Genomic DNA, 15,758 nt, shown 5'->3' on the forward strand with positions numbered 1-15,758 from the left:
TCTCTTTAAGCGTGAAATTGGTCCCTTTAAAAGCAACCTGGGTCCCTTTAAGAGCGACCTGGGTCCATTTAAGAGCGAACTGGGTCCCTTTAAGTGCGATCTGGGTCTTTTTAAGAGCGACCTGGGACCCTTTAAGAGCGACCTGGGGCCCTATAAGAGCAAAATATGTCCCTTTAAGAGTGACCTGGGTCCCTCTAAGAGCGACCTGGGGCTCTTTAAGAGCTATATATGTACCTTAAAGAGCAAAATGGGTCCCTTTAAGCGTGAAATTGGTCCCTTTAAGAATGAAATTGGTCCCTTTAAGAGCGACCTGGGTCCCTTTAAGAGTTAAATTGGTCCCTTTAAGAGAGATATGGATCCCTTTAGGAGCAAAATGGGTCCCTTTAAGAATGAAATTGGTCCCTTTAAGAGCGACCTTGGTCCCTTTAAGAGTTAAATTGGTCCCTTTAGGAGCCATCTGGGTCCATTTAAGAGCGAACTGGGTCCCTTTAAGTGCGACCTGGGTCCCTTTAAAAGCGAAATAAGTACCTTTAAGAGCGACTTGGGTCCCCTTAAAAGCGACCTGGGTCCCTTTAAGAGCGAAATGGGTCCCTTTAAGAGCAACCTGGGTCCCTTTAAGAGCGACCTGGGTCCATTTAAGAGCAATCTGGGTCCCTGTTAGAGTGAAATGGGTCCCTTTAAGAGGGACCTAGGGTCCTTTAAGAGCGACCTAAGTCCCTCTAAGACCGACCTGGGGCCCTCTAGGAGCAAAATATGTCCCTTTAAGAGAGACCTGGGGCTCTTTAAGAGCAAAATATGTACCTTTAAGAGCAAAATGGGTCCCTTTAAGTGCGACCTGGGTCCCTTTAAGAGCGACCTGGGTCCCTTTAAATGCAACGGGGTCCCTTTAAGAGCTAAATAGGTTACTTTAAGAATGAAATTGGTCCCTTTAAGAGCGAAATTGGTCCCTTTAAGAGCAATATGGATCCCTTTAAGAGCGACCTGGGTCTCTATAAGAGTGATCTGGGTCCCTTTAAGAGCGAATTGGATTCCATTAAGAGCAACCTGGGTCCCTTTAAGAGCAGCCTGGGTCCCTTTAAGAGCGACCTGGGTTCCGTTAAGAGCGACTTGGGTCCCTTTAAGAGCGAAGGGACCCATGTCACTCTTAAAGGGACCCAGGTCGCTCTTAAAGGGACGGGAGCCAAGTTGCTCTTAAAGGGATGGGACCCAAGTCGCTCTTAAAGGGACGGCACCCAGGATTAAAGTTAAATGGAAGTCACTGGTAAAGGGGCGCTCTGTAAGTCACTGGTAAAGGGGCGCTCTGGAAGTCACTGGTAAAGGGGCGCTCTGTAAGTCACTGGTAAAGGGGCGCTCTCCAAGTCACTGGTAAAGGGGCGCTCTGTAAGTCACTGGTAAAGGGGCGCTCTGTAAGTCACTGGTAAAGGGGCGCTCTGTAAGTCACTGGTAAAGGGGCGCTCTCCAAGTCACTGGTAAAGGGGCGCTCTCCAAGTCACTGGTAAAGGGGCGCTCTGTAAGTCACTGGTAATGGGGCGCTCTGTAAGTCACTGGTAAAGGGGCGCTCTGTAAGTCACTGGTAAAGGGGCGCTCTGTAAGTCACTGGTAAAGGGGCGCTCTGTAAGTCACTGGTAAAGGGGCGCTCTGTAAGTCACTGGTAAAGGGGCGCTCTGTAAGTCACTGGTAAAGGGGCGCTCTGTAAGTCACTGGTAAAGGGGCGCTCTGTAAGTCACTGGTAAAGGGGCGCTCTGTAAGTCACTGGTAAAGGGGCGCTCTGTAAGTCACTGGTAAAGGGACGCTCTGTAAGTCACTGGTAAAGGGGCGCTCTGTAAGTCACTGGTAAAGGGGCGCTCTGTAAGTCACTGGTAAAGGGGCGCTCTCCAAGTCACTGGTAAAGGGGCGCTCTGGAAGTCACTGGTAAAGGGGCGCTCTGGAAGTCACTGGTAAAGGGGCGCTCTGGAAGTCACTGGTAAAGGGGCGCTCTGGAAGTCACTGGTAAAGGGGCGCTCTGTAAGTCACTGGTAAAGGGGCGCTCTGTAAGTCACTGGTAAAGGGGCGCTCTCCAAGTCACTGGTAAAGGGGCGCTCTGTAAGTCACTGGTAAAGGGGCGCTCTGTAAGTCACTGGTAAAGGGGCGCTCTGGATGTCACTGGTAAAGGGGCGCTCTGTAAGTCGCTGGTAAAGCGGCGCTCTCCAAGTCACTGGTAAAGGGGCGCTCTGTAAGTCACTGGTAAAGGGGCGCTCTGGAAGTCACTGGTAAAGGGGCGCTCTGTAAGTCACTGGTAAAGGGGCGCTCTCCAAGTCACTGGTAAAGGGGCGCTCTGTAAGTCACTGGTAAAGGGGCGCTCTGTAAGTCACTGGTAAAGGGGCGCTCTGTAAGTCACTGGTAAAGGGGCGCTCTCCAAGTCACTGGTAAAGGGGCGCTCTCCAAGTCACTGGTAAAGGGGCGCTCTGTAAGTCACTGGTAATGGGGCGCTCTGTAAGTCACTGGTAAAGGGGCGCTCTGGAAGTCACTGGTAATGGGGCGCTCTGGAAGTCACTGGTAAAGGGGCGCTCTGTAAGTCACTGGTAAAGGGACGCTCTGTAAGTCACTGGTAAAGGGGCGCTCTCCAAGTCACTGGTAAAGGGGCGCTCTGTAAGTCACTGGTAATGGGGCGCTCTGTAAGTCACTGGTAAAGGGGCGCTCTGTAAGTCACTGGTAAAGGGGCGCTCTGTAAGTCACTGGTAAAGGGGCGCTCTGTAAGTCACTGGTAAAGGGGCGCTCTGTAAGTCACTGGTAAAGGGGCGCTCTGTAAGTCACTGGTAAAGGGGCGCTCTGTAAGTCACTGGTAAAGGGGCGCTCTGTAAGTCACTGGTAAAGGGGCGCTCTGTAAGTCACTGGTAAAGGGGCGCTCTGTAAGTCACTGGTAAAGGGACGCTCTGTAAGTCACTGGTAAAGGGGCGCTCTGTAAGTCACTGGTAAAGGGACGCTCTGTAAGTCACTGGTAAAGGGACGCTCTGTAAGTCACTGGTAAAGGGGCGCTCTGTAAGTCACTGGTAAAGGGGCGCTCTGTAAGTCACTGGTAAAGGGGCGCTCTCCAAGTCACTGGTAAAGGGGCGCTCTGTAAGTCACTGGTAAAGGGGCGCTCTCCAAGTCACTGGTAAAGGGGCGCTCTGTAAGTCACTGGTAAAGGGGCGCTCTGTAAGTCACTGGTAAAGGGGCGCTCTGGAAGTCACTGGTAAAGGGGCGCTCTGGAAGTCACTGGTAAAGGGGCGCTCTGGAAGTCACTGGTAAAGGGGCGCTCTGTAAGTCACTGGTAAAGGGGCGCTCTGGAGGTCACTGGTAATGGGGCGCTCTGTAAGTCACTGGTAAAGGGGCGCTCTGTAAGTCACTGGTAAAGGGGCGCTCTCCAAGTCACTGGTAAAGGGGCGCTCTTTTCAAGCACTATGTATTTCCCTGGAAATGCAAATCTAGTTATCCATGTTATTCAGGAGGAGATCTCTGGATCAGCTGCACAGAACAATAGAAGTGACACATCATTCTGCTCAGCTTCTCTGTCAATAGTTTATGCTACTCTGAGATAGGACGCCATAATCCTACTGACAGAGTTTACTTGTATTTGCCGCATACATATGTAATAGATATAGTACATGGACTCTCTCACTGATTGATGATTTGTATTGTTCCCTGTTATATATTGTGTGAATGTTCCTATTATTCTTGTATCCTATTGAATAAGGAGAGTGAATTTTCCGGCATATTTTTTCGGTTTGTAGGAGATCTGTGCTGTGTGAACCCGGCCTTGTATTCCCGGACACTTACCTCACATGTTGTCATGATTCCTTCCCTGATGATAAAAATGAATGTGTTCTTTTAATATCGATCTGAGAAGGAAAGAAGATGAGACGTGTGTATCTGATAAATGGTGGATAAGTGCAGCTTAGGATGGGAGCACATGGCGGACAGCAGGGGCGTAGCTAATGTCCCTTGGGCCCTGGTGCAAGAGTTCAACTTGGCCCCCCCCCCCCCTTCCTTGACCAAACTATGCGATAGATAGATAGATAGATAGATAGATAGATAGATAGATAGATAGATAGATAGATAGATAGATAGATAGATAAAGACTGATATTACCAATAATACCAGTATATAGGATGGAAATATAATCACCATACATATTACCGCCATGCTGTTACTGACCAAATCCTGTATACTGAGACCAATATTACCAAGGCGCAAATATTACCGCCACACCACAACCACTACCATCACCACCATATTGTTACTGACCAAATCCAGTATACTGAGACCAATACTGACTAATACCACCACATACTACCACCACTGCTGCTACTGACTAACACCACCACATACTGACTAATACCACCGCTGGTACTGAATAACATCCACTGTACACAGATCACTATCACCTCATCCAGAAGAGGCAGACCCAGCTCTACACAGGTTCTGTACACCATATACATTACAGTGCACTTACATCAGGTGACTCACAGGGGACGTCTTCTCTGATCAGAGTTCTTTCCTTTTCATCTTCTCCATCTGTCCTGGGCCGTTATTATGAGAACTTCTTCGAGCCACGAATCCACAGAATCTGCCAGACAGAGATATTAGGCTCCTCACTCTGTCACCATCCTCATCTCTATACAAACTGCACATCTGTATTGGCCCCTTTACACCCTCAGTTAGTGGGTAGGCTGACTCTGTTACCCCCCCCCCCCCTTATAGTATATGTCCCCCTCTGTGTAGAGATGGCCCCTTGTTCAGTCTTCCATATATATGGCCCCCATGTGCATCTCCTTGACAGCCCCTCTCAGTGTAGTCCCCCCTTTTAGATGGTCCCCTCTGTGTTGTCCCCCTTATCTTTTCCCCCATATAGATGCCTTCCTTATGTTTCCCCCCCTTGTATATGCCCCCACTGTGTTGTCTTCCTATACTTTCCCCCTCATGTATATGCCCCCACTGTGTTGTCTTCTTATACATACCCCCCTATGTTGTCTTCTTATACATCCCCCCATGTATATGCCCCCACTGTGTTGTCTTCTTATACATACCCCCCATGTATATGCCCCCACTGTGTTGTCTTCTTATACATACCCCCCATGTTACCCCCCCATGTATATGCCCCCACTATGTTGCCCCCCATGCATATGCCCCCACTGTGTTGTCTTCGTATACATCTCCCCCATGTAGATGCTCCCACCATGTTGCCCCCATGTATATGCCCCCACTGTGTTGCCCCCACTGTATATGCCCCCTTGTCAAGTAGATAAAAACAAAAGGGGGGGGGGGAAACAACAACAACAACTCACCTTTAACCTCGTTCCCCCGTTGCAGCTCTCTTATCATCTGCGGTGTTGGACGGCCCCCGGCTGATGCTGGCTCCCTCCTTTCATCCCCTGTGCCCGCCGCTCCGCACTCCCGAACTCCCGGCCGATGCTCCACTACCTGGCGGTGTCCCCGGGATTCCCCTGCAGCACACGCATCAGGGAACTGTGTACGCCGGGGCTGTTACTTCCGGGTCAGGGAGCGCTCCCTGACCCGGAAGTAAAAGCCCCCGCGCACACTGACCTTCCTGGTGCATGTGCTGCAGGGGAATCCCGGGGACACCGCCAGGTAGTGGAGCATCGGCCGGGAGTTCGGGAGTGCGGAGCGGCGGGCACAGGGGATGAAAGGAGGGAGCCAGCATCAGCCGGGGGCCGTCCTGGAGAGCGGAGCGGCGGGCGCAGAGGATACAGGGAGAGGGGCCGCGGGCCCCTCTCCGTGGCGGGCCGGGTCGCAGCAGCGACCGCTGCGACCACGGTCGCTACGCCACTGGCGGACAGATCCGGAGAGGTCTCATAGATAGGACAGCAGTAGTAACGTGTACTGGCCGGCCTCCTACAGTATATATATATACATACACATAGAAGACAAGGCCCTGGGGGGAGAACAATCTGTGGAGGGTTCAATTCTCTTGTCTCATGTGGAAAACAAAAAAAATCTGACTAATGAATATAATGAAGCTGTCGCTGATCAGTGACCGAATACACTGGACAATTTATGGGGAAAAGAGAAGCTCGTGTTCAGCTCTATGTATAGTATACAGATGATTATGAATAGTAATGTAATAATACACTGTAGCTGTAGCGCCACCAATGAATTGTCCCCATTGGTAGCAGCACCATCCGGCAGATGCGGCCTAAGCCCATCGATTGCTGCCTCGGCCTATTGATTGCTGCTTTGGCCTGGGTCTCCATTTCGTCTGTTCTTTCTCCTCTTGTCTGTACTCCAGCTGCGGTATCACTGCCACCACACATATAAGTGGTAGTGGTATGTAGTGTAACAGTACAGGGAACTCCACTAAGTTTTTATTCTACCTGGGTAAAGTATCTCTGTCAGGTATCGTACAAAGGGGATGAAGGTGCTAATTTGTATTTCCCCACTAGGTGTCGCACTTTTTCTATGTATTCACTTATATGAGCACATCTGAAGGTGATGAGAGAAAGAGAGAGAGAGAGAGAGAGAGAGAGAGAGAGAGAGAAATGGCCCCTAATGCATTGAAGCCTAAGCATAGGCTTTTTGGCTGGAGGCTGTATATTCTGCCTCCAGCCACCAGAGGCCGCTCTCTCCTCCCACCTACAGGGCCTGACAGTGAGGTCACTCACTCCTGCCTCTGGGATAGAAGAGCCCTAAGGAACAAGATGGCCGTATGCTGCAGGGAGCCAGGTAATAAGGTGACCACATGAGGGGGATTATGCTGAAGGACTGGTAAACAGTGTATACCAGTGACTGGTGTACACTGTATACCAGTCACAGCTCTGATTTCTCGTCTTACAGTATGCTAGCCCCTCACACCAATGTATAGTATATAATCCCCCTCATGAGGGCTCCTCATTATACCCCCAGTATTATGGTAAACTGAGGGGCCCACAGGAGATGCTGGATTATGCTTAAGGTAATAAAGCTCCAGCCTGCTCCAGCTCCCCCCAGTCTCTCCCAGTCACCCCTAAGTCTTCCCCAGCTTCCCTCAGTCTCTCCCAGTCACCCCCAGTCTGCTCCAGCTCCCCCCAGTCTCTCCCAGTCACCCCTAAGTCTTCCCCAGCTTCCCTCAGTCTCTCCCAGTCACCCCCAGTCTGCTCCAGCCACCCCCAGTCTCTCCCAGTCACCCCCCAGCCTGCCCCAATCTCCCCAAGTCTGCCCCAGCTACCCCCAGTCTCTCCCAGTCACCCCCCAGTCTGCCCCAATCTCCCCCAGATACCCCCAGTCACCTCCCAGTCTGTCCCAGCCACCAACCCAGTCAGCCCCAGCTACCCCCAGTCTTTCCCAGTCTGCCCAAGTTCCCCCCAGTCTGCTCCAGTCACCCCCAGTCTGCTCCAGTCACCCCCAGTCTGCTCCAGTCACCCCCAGTCTGCTCCATTAACTCCCAGTCTCCCTCAGTCTGCTCCAGTCACCCTCAGTCTGCTCCAGTCACCCTCAGTCTTCTCCATTTATTTCCAGTCTCCCCAAGTCTGCTCCAGACACCCCCAGTCTTACTCCCAGTCTCCCCCACTCTGCTCTAGTCACCATCAGTCTGCTCCATTCTCCCCCAGTGTGCTCCAGACACCCCCAGTCTTACTCCCAGTCTCCCCCACTCTGCTCTAGTCACCATCAGTCTGCTCCATTCTCCCCCAGTGTGCTCCAGCCACCCTCAGTGTGCTCTAGTCACACCCAGTCTGCTCCATTTACTCCCAGTCACCCTCAGTCTGCTTCAGTCACCCCCAGTTACCCCAAGTCTGCCCCAGTCACCCTTAGTCTGCTCCAGTCACCCTCAGTCTGCTCCAGTCACCCTCAGTCTCCCAGAGCTACCAAGTTTTCAAGGTTTTGTGGGGCCCCATGCAGTTGTTTGCTATGGGGCTTCATGACTCCTAACTACAACCCTGCCCCTCATCTGTTCCTGTACTGCTACAAACCTCATGTTTTCCTGTACTACTACTACTACTACACCTCTAATCTATTTCTATACTACTACACCCCTCATCCACACCCCGTAAACCACACCCACTGATACCACACCTACTATAAGCCACACCCCTTGTTGCTAACACTAATGTGTCCCTGGAAAAAAAATTCAAATGTTGGCAACTATGGTAGTAGTAGTAGTAGCAGCAGCAGTAGCGGTAGCAGGAGTAGTAGTAGTAGTAGTAGTAGTAGTAGTAGTAGTAGTAGTAGTAGTAATAGGGCCCTCCCTGAGGTCTCCTCATCTGTGCTGGCCTATCAGGGCCCTCCCTGAGGTCTCCTCTTCTGTGCTCGCCTGTCAAGGCCCTCCCACTCACAGAGCACCTTAGATACGCTGAGAAGGGAAGTCACATGAGTAGAGGAAGTGCATGAGTCTTTCGTATTGGACAATGTAGAGGAAGGATGCAAGCTAGACAGCTCTTTACATTTGTCCTCTCTGGGCCCTGGCCCTCTGCCATGTTCCCCTACTTTTAAGAAGTTCAGTCTTAGTCAGGTCCCTGTATGGGTAGGAAGCAAGACAAGACACAGCTAACAGTTTCTGCCCCGTTTACTCTACACAGCACTATGCAGTGTAATAACTCCTACAGGAGAGGACAAGTCAGGGATAAACTCAACCCATGCCATGGACTAGGAGAGTCACAGTGCAGGACAGTATCCACAGACAGCAGTAAACTAGGAACTGATCCGGATAGAGCAAAGTTGATAAGAGCCTAGGAACTCTATCTTGCAGCGCGGTTGTCAGCAGGGAACACTCAGCATTCCGCTCATCCCAGGTAACAAGGTCTGGGGCCTTGTGTCTCCCTCATAGGACAGGTCACCCGACACTGGTGGGCATTAGGTGGTGTGAAGACCCAAAGGTCAATACACGGGCACAAGTATTCTCTTCTTCTTCTAAGTATTCTTCTACCTCATCCTCCAACATCACTGGGCCCGGCTGTATCTTGGGCAACCACCTTAGATCTGGTGTCACACATCTGTGCTAACCTATCGGGGCCCTCCCTGAGGTCCCCTCATCTGTGCTAGCCTATCAGGGCCCTCCCTGAGGTCTCCTCATCTGTGCTAGCCTATCAGGGCCCTCCCTGAGGTCTCCTCATCTGTGCTAGCCTATCAGGGCCCTCCCTGAGGTCTCCTCATCTGTGCTAGCCTATCAGGGCCCTCCCTGAGGTCTCCTCATCTGTGCTAGCCTATCGGGGCCCTCCCTGAGGTCTCCTCATCTGTGCTAGCCTATCAGGGCCCTCCCTGAGGTCTCCTCATCTGTGCTAGCCTATCGGGGCCCTGCATGAAATCTCCCCTCGTTCTCAAGTACCACAGAGGTCCTACAAAAGTGTAGCCAAGGACTGGAGAAGCTGTTTTTTCACGCGGACGTGCCTCCTTGTTTTCATTGGGTCCTATTGGCCAAGGGCTGAAGGTCGGCTCTTCCCAGTGACACATTAGGCAAAAGTACTACAGGACGTGCCGCTCCACATACTGCTGCTGCTCTGGACACTTCCTAACATGGACAGAGGTGGCAGCAGAGAGCACTGTGTCAGACTGGAGAGAATACATCACTTCCTGCAGGACATACAGCAGCTGATAAGTACTGGAATAGATGTAAATAACAAATCTATATAACTGTCTAACACAAGGTGACAAAAATAAAAAAATAAACTGAGTTCCTCTCTAAGAACGCTATTGGAGCGCTAGGTGCTGAGCTGAGGGGAAGCATCTCCAGGGTTGTATTCTCTAATACGGTCTGTGCTGCGGGAAAGACAAAGCTCAGGGAGCAGAGTGCGCGGCTTTTACACGTCCCGACTATCATCCGCTTGATATGTGCAGAACCTTTACTGTCACTGATTGCCGGATGACATCATTCATGAGGTCTAATAACTTCAGGAGTGTTGCCCACACAGTCCTATTTACACAGAGTCTCCAGCTAGTACCATGTGTCCTCCTGCCTAGTGTTATAACCTCACTAGATACAGGGCATACATTATATGGCCTTAAAATGTATTCATAGTAAAATGGTTACAATGTTGCCAGTAACAGCAGAAACAACTGTTTTCATGTATACAATGGGTTTAGTAAGATACTGACATAGTGGCCATTACATGAAATTACTCTGTGAGGGCGGGTTCACACTACGGAATTCTCGTGGGACAATGTCCGCGGAATTACGTCAGCTGTCCGCCCGCACATCTGGACGCTTTTCCGCCGGCTCCATAGACACCATTCTATGAGTCGGCGTATTCCGCTATAAGCTGAAAAGTGTCAGGTCACTTCTTTTAGCGGATTGTGGAATACGCCGGGCAATAGAATGGTGTCTATGGAGCCGGCGGAAAAGCGCATGCCCGTGCGGGCGAACAGCTGATGGAATTCCGCGGACATTGTCCCACGAGAATTCTGTAGTATGAACCCGCCCTAACTCAGTAAGTGACATTTAGAATAGATGTACACTACTGACCTCTAGTGGCCATTACATGAAATGACTGATTCAGTAGCTGCTGTTTAGAATAGATGTAGAATACTGACTAGAAATGAGCGAACCTTGGGCATGCTCGAGTCGATCCAAACTTTCGGCATTTGTTAGCGGTGGCTGCTGAAGTTAGATAAAGCCCTAAGGCTATGTGGAAATCATGGATATATTCATTGGCTGTATCCATGTTTTCCAGACAACCTTACAGCTTTATCCAACTTCAGCAGCCCCCGCTAATCAAATACCGAACATTCGGGTTCGGATCGACTTGAACCCAGTTTGCTTATGTCTAATACTGACCTCTAGTGGCATTACGTGTAATAACTAAGTTTATTCAGTAATTGGTATACATAGAGTACTGACATCTAGTGGCTATTTGAGAGTTTACACTTATCTTGTGCTTTGTGTTGTAGATATTACAGATGAGCACAAAGCATGCTCGAGTCTGATTGTTTAATGTATGAATACCAGTGGCTGGAGAAGGTGGATGCAGCACTAGAGAATCCTGGAAGACATGGATACAGCCACATGCTATATCCATGTTCCCAGCACAACTCGTCTCCAGGTAATGTGAGATTTGCAATTAATCTCCATCCACTTTACTGGAATTAAGTTGCAAAAACCTGCACCAAACCTGGAGACAAGAGCAGTGCTGTCTCTGGAAGAAAGTGGCCATGTTTTTCTAATGCTGGAGATCCCTTTAAAGTGACTCTGTACCCACAATCTTGTTTTTTAGGACAATAACTGCATCACCTGCCAAATGGACCCCAGGACAGATCTTGGATTAAAAGCAGCTATCTGAAGTTTTTTTTTTTTTTTTTTTTTTTTTGGGGGGGGGGGGGTCAGATTGTGGCTACAGAGTTGCTTTAAAGGCCAAAGATTCCCCATAAAAATGAATTGTGGAACATTCAAAAATATTTATGTTTGAATATCTCATGGCACATCCTATAGCTGTATTAGAGACAGGAGTCTGCAGGTTGTCTCTCCCATAGCACTAGATAGACAGCAACAAGTCTATTAGAGGGGCACTCTGGCACACAAAATATAAAAATTCTTCAAATCCACCAGGGTCAGAAAGTTATTTAGATTTGTAATTTAGTTCTATTTAAAGTGACTCTGTATCCACCAAGTTTAAGACCAAGGCACACCAGTAAGTATTTATTCTCAAACAGATGGTACCATCAGTGTGGTGGATAGAGTCACTTTAATTCCAGTAAGTGTCATCTGCTATATGTCCTGCAGGAAGTGAGATACTGTCCAGTCTAACTCTCTGCTGCCACCTATATCCCATGTCAGGAACTGTCCAAAGTAGCAAATCCCCATAGAAAACCTCTCCTGCTCTGGACAGTTCCTGACATGGACAGAAGCGGCAGCAGAAAGCACTGCGTCAGACTGGAGAGAATACCCCACTTCCTGCAGGACATGCAGCAGTTAAAGTATGGGAAGACTAGATTTAAAAAGTAAATTACAAATCTATACAACTTTCTGAAACCAGTGGATTTCAAAGATTTTTGCTGGAGTACCCCTTTAAGACATTATGCAACACATCTGCATGTTCCAATTCAAGAGACTAAGACGAGGATTTACCAAAAAGTGTTTATTTTTGCACAGATTCTTTAGCAGTAAGCCTTCTCAGAAGATATTTTCCAACCACAGTAACAGCAGCAGCCACAACCACTGTAGAGACAGAGCCGATGGCCACCAGCACCCACAGCTGGAGAGGTTCCTGGCCTGCACCCATCCTGGAAGCTTGGGCGGTTCCGGCTCTGGCCTCCTGGTTAGGCTTCGCTCCAGTCACTAGAAGAGGACCCAGTGTGGCCAGGCCATGTTCCTCCACCTGAGAACCTGCCAGAGAGAAAGCAATATCTGAGATTAACTATTCAGTAGTCTTCAAACTGGTCTGTTACAGAAGTGGCCTTCACCATGATCTGAGAACTCATGTACTATGGCTTTTCATGTATTGAAGACCACATCTTGAATCAGAAAACTGGCTTCTAGTGCTCAATACAATGCATGGTTACTCACCAACATCTCTCTTCCCTAATCCTCTTGGCCTCCCAAGGTATGAGCCCCATGCTGATCTGGGGCCTGTAGGAGCAGCACAGTTCCCGGTGGCACAGCACTGGCAGATCCCACTTGAGCCTTCTACAGGTGTCCAACTAGAAGAGACTGAGGATCAATAGAGTGCCCCAACAACTGACATAATTCCTGGGTTCTCTATACAGGGTCTTACCTGCTGGAGGCCTTGTTGTAGGAGCAGGCCTTGTTCACTGGGTCAGGGGTCTGGTCAATGGCAGCAGCTCTCAGAGAACAGGTGATATAGATCTAGGACACAATTACCAGCAGTGGTCACTTCCATGAGACTCACACCCACCTCCAAAGTACAACTTTTGCTAAAGAAAGCCTTAAAGGAGGCTAAGAAGACACTGGTCATGTCCAATAAAGGCAACCAGTATGGTTTTTATATTGGGGCTTACAGGTACAGTAAATATTGTGTACCTAGGATGCATTTGAGCTGGTACGTGTTTTGACACTTTGTGATGCTGGACTGTTCTTACCAGAGAGACAGAACTGTCCGTGAACCTGAAGGCATCCACTATGAAGCGAAGGGTGTCTGCTTGAGGTCTTGGAGAAACAAAGACTGAAGAAGAATCTTCTTGCATCCCGTCCATCAAGCACCTGGAGGACAAAATGAGCTGTAGACAATAGGCTCTTGAAGACTTGGACAGTCTTGATGGGAGTAACTCACCCATTGTTAGAGATGATCTCATAGCGAGGAGTGGAGGTCACATCTGGGGTAATAGTGGCCACACAACTGTCCACAAACAGGATCATTGGGGCATGGTTCTGAGTGTCCAAAGAGGCTTCTATGTAGAACATGTCACCAAGCTGGAAGACCAGTGATGGACTGGGAGCGCTCCAGTCCGCTGGAGAGAAAAGATACTTGGTGATTAGTATAGGCCAAGACACTTCAAACCACCGCCGTAATATTAGAAAGCATCTCACCAGTCATGAGACGCAAGGAGAAGGCCAGCCGCTCTTCTGAGGTCACGGTGGAGCTGAACGGGATCCATGTTGGCTTGATGGCCTTACTGCTCACATTACCATGTCTAGGCAAGAAAGGAAAATACTGAAACCATGCATTGTGTAGGTATACAGGCCTCAGTCTAGCTCAGGAAATACCAGAACCGTTCCATATTATAGGAAGATATCTAAACCTATCACTGTGCACATTTATATGTTATAGTTAAGACTGAAGACTCAGTTAGGGAAGACAATAGAGACTGCTCTTCTCATGACCATCCAAGGAAATAGTCATGATGCAAGGACTAGTAATATATCACCTAAGGACTGTGGGGGCCATACGGATTGGCTTCCATTATACAGTACATACATATTGTGCAGATCTTAAGGTATGGAGCACACCATAGGAATAGGCTCACCGTGGGTAGTAACAATGGATGGGAACCACAGCAGAGTTGAACCTGGTGATGGGCACATTTCTGGGAGAGCTGGGGGTGTAGCGCAGGTTGACGCTGTAAATTAGCCAGTCTGGAGTCATCTTGAAGAATGGAGATCACAATGAGGTTACACTACATATCACAAGTGTCTATTTGGAATAGTGAGGGTTGTAGTTACTACATAGGGGGGAAACAGGAGACCAAGAAAGGACAGGAAACTATCACAGCTAAACTACTGGAGAAGTTGACAGGATTCCTGGAAGCCCAAGTGATCATATAGATCAGGGGTAGGGAACCTGTGCTATCCAACTATTGCAACAGCTTTAGTTGTAGTTTGGCAGCAGTTGGGGAGCCAAGGTTCCATACCCCCCCCCCCCCCCCCCCCCCCCCCCCCCTTCTATAGATCATAGCAAGGACCTCATAAGAGCTAATAGACTTACAGATCTGTCATTGTGAGGAGGGGACTATAAGCAGCATAACAAGATACATCCATCACTGGTACATAGTAAGAATGGCAATGTTATCGCATACTACAGATTGACAGAGGGGATTCTATGATGTATAGATAGGATCATAGTATACAACCACATGTCTTATTGGATTCCTCTGCTCACTCACCTCTAAGCTGCTCCCACAGTCTTGGAGATCAGCTTCAAACATCACATTGGGGTCAGTAGTCTGAGCTCCAGGGGGGCAGGAACCCAGGGACAGGTCTGAGGGCCTCACCAGCTTACCATTACCATAGAAGTCTCTCTTCACCATCACCACCATCTTGTCCTCACCACACTGCAAACTGACAGGGGAGGATGAGGGTTGTAGTGCAAGTTGTCGGGACTGATACTCTGCTCCATGACTCCTGGAGCCCCATCCGTATACAGGCTGAAGACTTCTCGGAGACCCAACACCAGAGACTGAGTGAGACTGAGACCAGGGGTTTGCTCTAGGAGAACCCAGTCTAGAGGAAGATTGTCCAAGTCCTCTAGAAGATCCCAATCCAGCCTGGTTACTCCTCCACCAAGTGTCATACTGGCGCCGGGGTCTAACCGAGGAGCTGCTAAAGCCTGGTCCATAGAGCAGAACCACTAAGAGCCAACTCCACCTGATCCACAGCTCCATCCTGACTACAGGACAAGTCACACAAGGGGAGGGTGGAGGAGGCTGAGCTTTATACCCATCACACGGCCATCCTCCACCTGATGCCTTATTACACTCAGCTGGGCCTCTCCCCCCCCCCCCCCCCACCACATCTGATGAGGAGACAGCGATGAGGAAGAAAAAAAATGGTTTGCTGTTTGGTGTGGGGATCTATTTATTTTATGCTGGAACAGGAATTTATTATACAATATAGTTGTTAGGAGTTTTATTAGTGTTAATATTTGTGATTATTATTATTATTATTATTATTATTATTATTATTATTATATTTTTATTGTAGCATTTTGTATTTTTAAATATAAAGATCTACAGCAAAGAGGAGGAGTCATACTAGGAACTGCTACCAATTTGTCCTGTTAGGCCGTGTTCACATTGTGTTTTTGTCCTGCATTTAAAGGGAACTAATCACGTCAAAAACGCCCCTAAGGGTGCCTTTACACACAGCCTATCCGCAGCTGATTTCTTGCTGTGAATTCACAGCGGATACTTGCCCATGCATATGAATGGGTTGTTATCACGCTGCGAGTATTCGAAACTCAGTGCCCCGAAGCAAGCAAGAGCCTGGAGCAGGTCATGTATGCTCCGGGGGTTAAAGGTGTGCTCCAGCGTGGGGGCACTTTTTTGGACGGACCGGGGAGGAGGTGGCTGAAATAAAAGACGTCCACCTACCTCCCCGGTTCCAGCGGTGGGTCCCGCATCACGTCGCTCCGGTGCCCGGTTCC

At 49.2% G+C, this 15,758-nt stretch overlaps 1 protein-coding gene across 1 annotated transcript; it reads right to left on the reverse strand.

Annotated features, from left to right (window-relative positions):
- Nucleotides 1-12,017: 12,017 nt before the first annotated feature.
- On the reverse strand, nt 12,018-14,652 carry LOC138785895 (zona pellucida sperm-binding protein 3-like). The gene is made up of 8 exons (XM_069962357.1): nt 14,500-14,652; nt 13,864-13,982; nt 13,427-13,530; nt 13,170-13,347; nt 12,979-13,099; nt 12,654-12,745; nt 12,446-12,579; nt 12,018-12,265 (listed from the first exon to the last, which is right to left on the reverse strand). The coding sequence occupies exons 1-8, from the start codon at nt 14,650-14,652 to the stop codon at nt 12,018-12,020; spliced, it is 1,149 nt and encodes a 382-aa protein (XP_069818458.1).
- Nucleotides 14,653-15,758: the final 1,106 nt, after the last annotated feature.

This window comes from Dendropsophus ebraccatus, chromosome 1 (genome assembly GCF_027789765.1).
Source record: "Dendropsophus ebraccatus isolate aDenEbr1 chromosome 1, aDenEbr1.pat, whole genome shotgun sequence".
Lineage (NCBI taxonomy): Eukaryota > Metazoa > Chordata > Amphibia > Anura > Hylidae > Dendropsophus > Dendropsophus ebraccatus.

Bases quoted from the DNA above. Each gene is read 5' to 3' on its own strand.
- LOC138785895 (XM_069962357.1), bottom strand. From the start codon at position 14,652: ATGGTGGTGATGGTGAAGAGAGACTTCTATGGTAATGGTAAGCTGGTG. The intron at 13,348-13,426 runs GTGAGATGCTTT...TTTTCTCTCCAG, and splicing joins CTCCTTGCGTCTCATGACTG to CGGACTGGAGCGCTCCCAGT. The intron at 12,266-12,445 runs GTGAGTAACCAT...TCTCTCTGGCAG, and splicing joins ATTAGGGAAGAGAGATGTTG to GTTCTCAGGTGGAGGAACAT.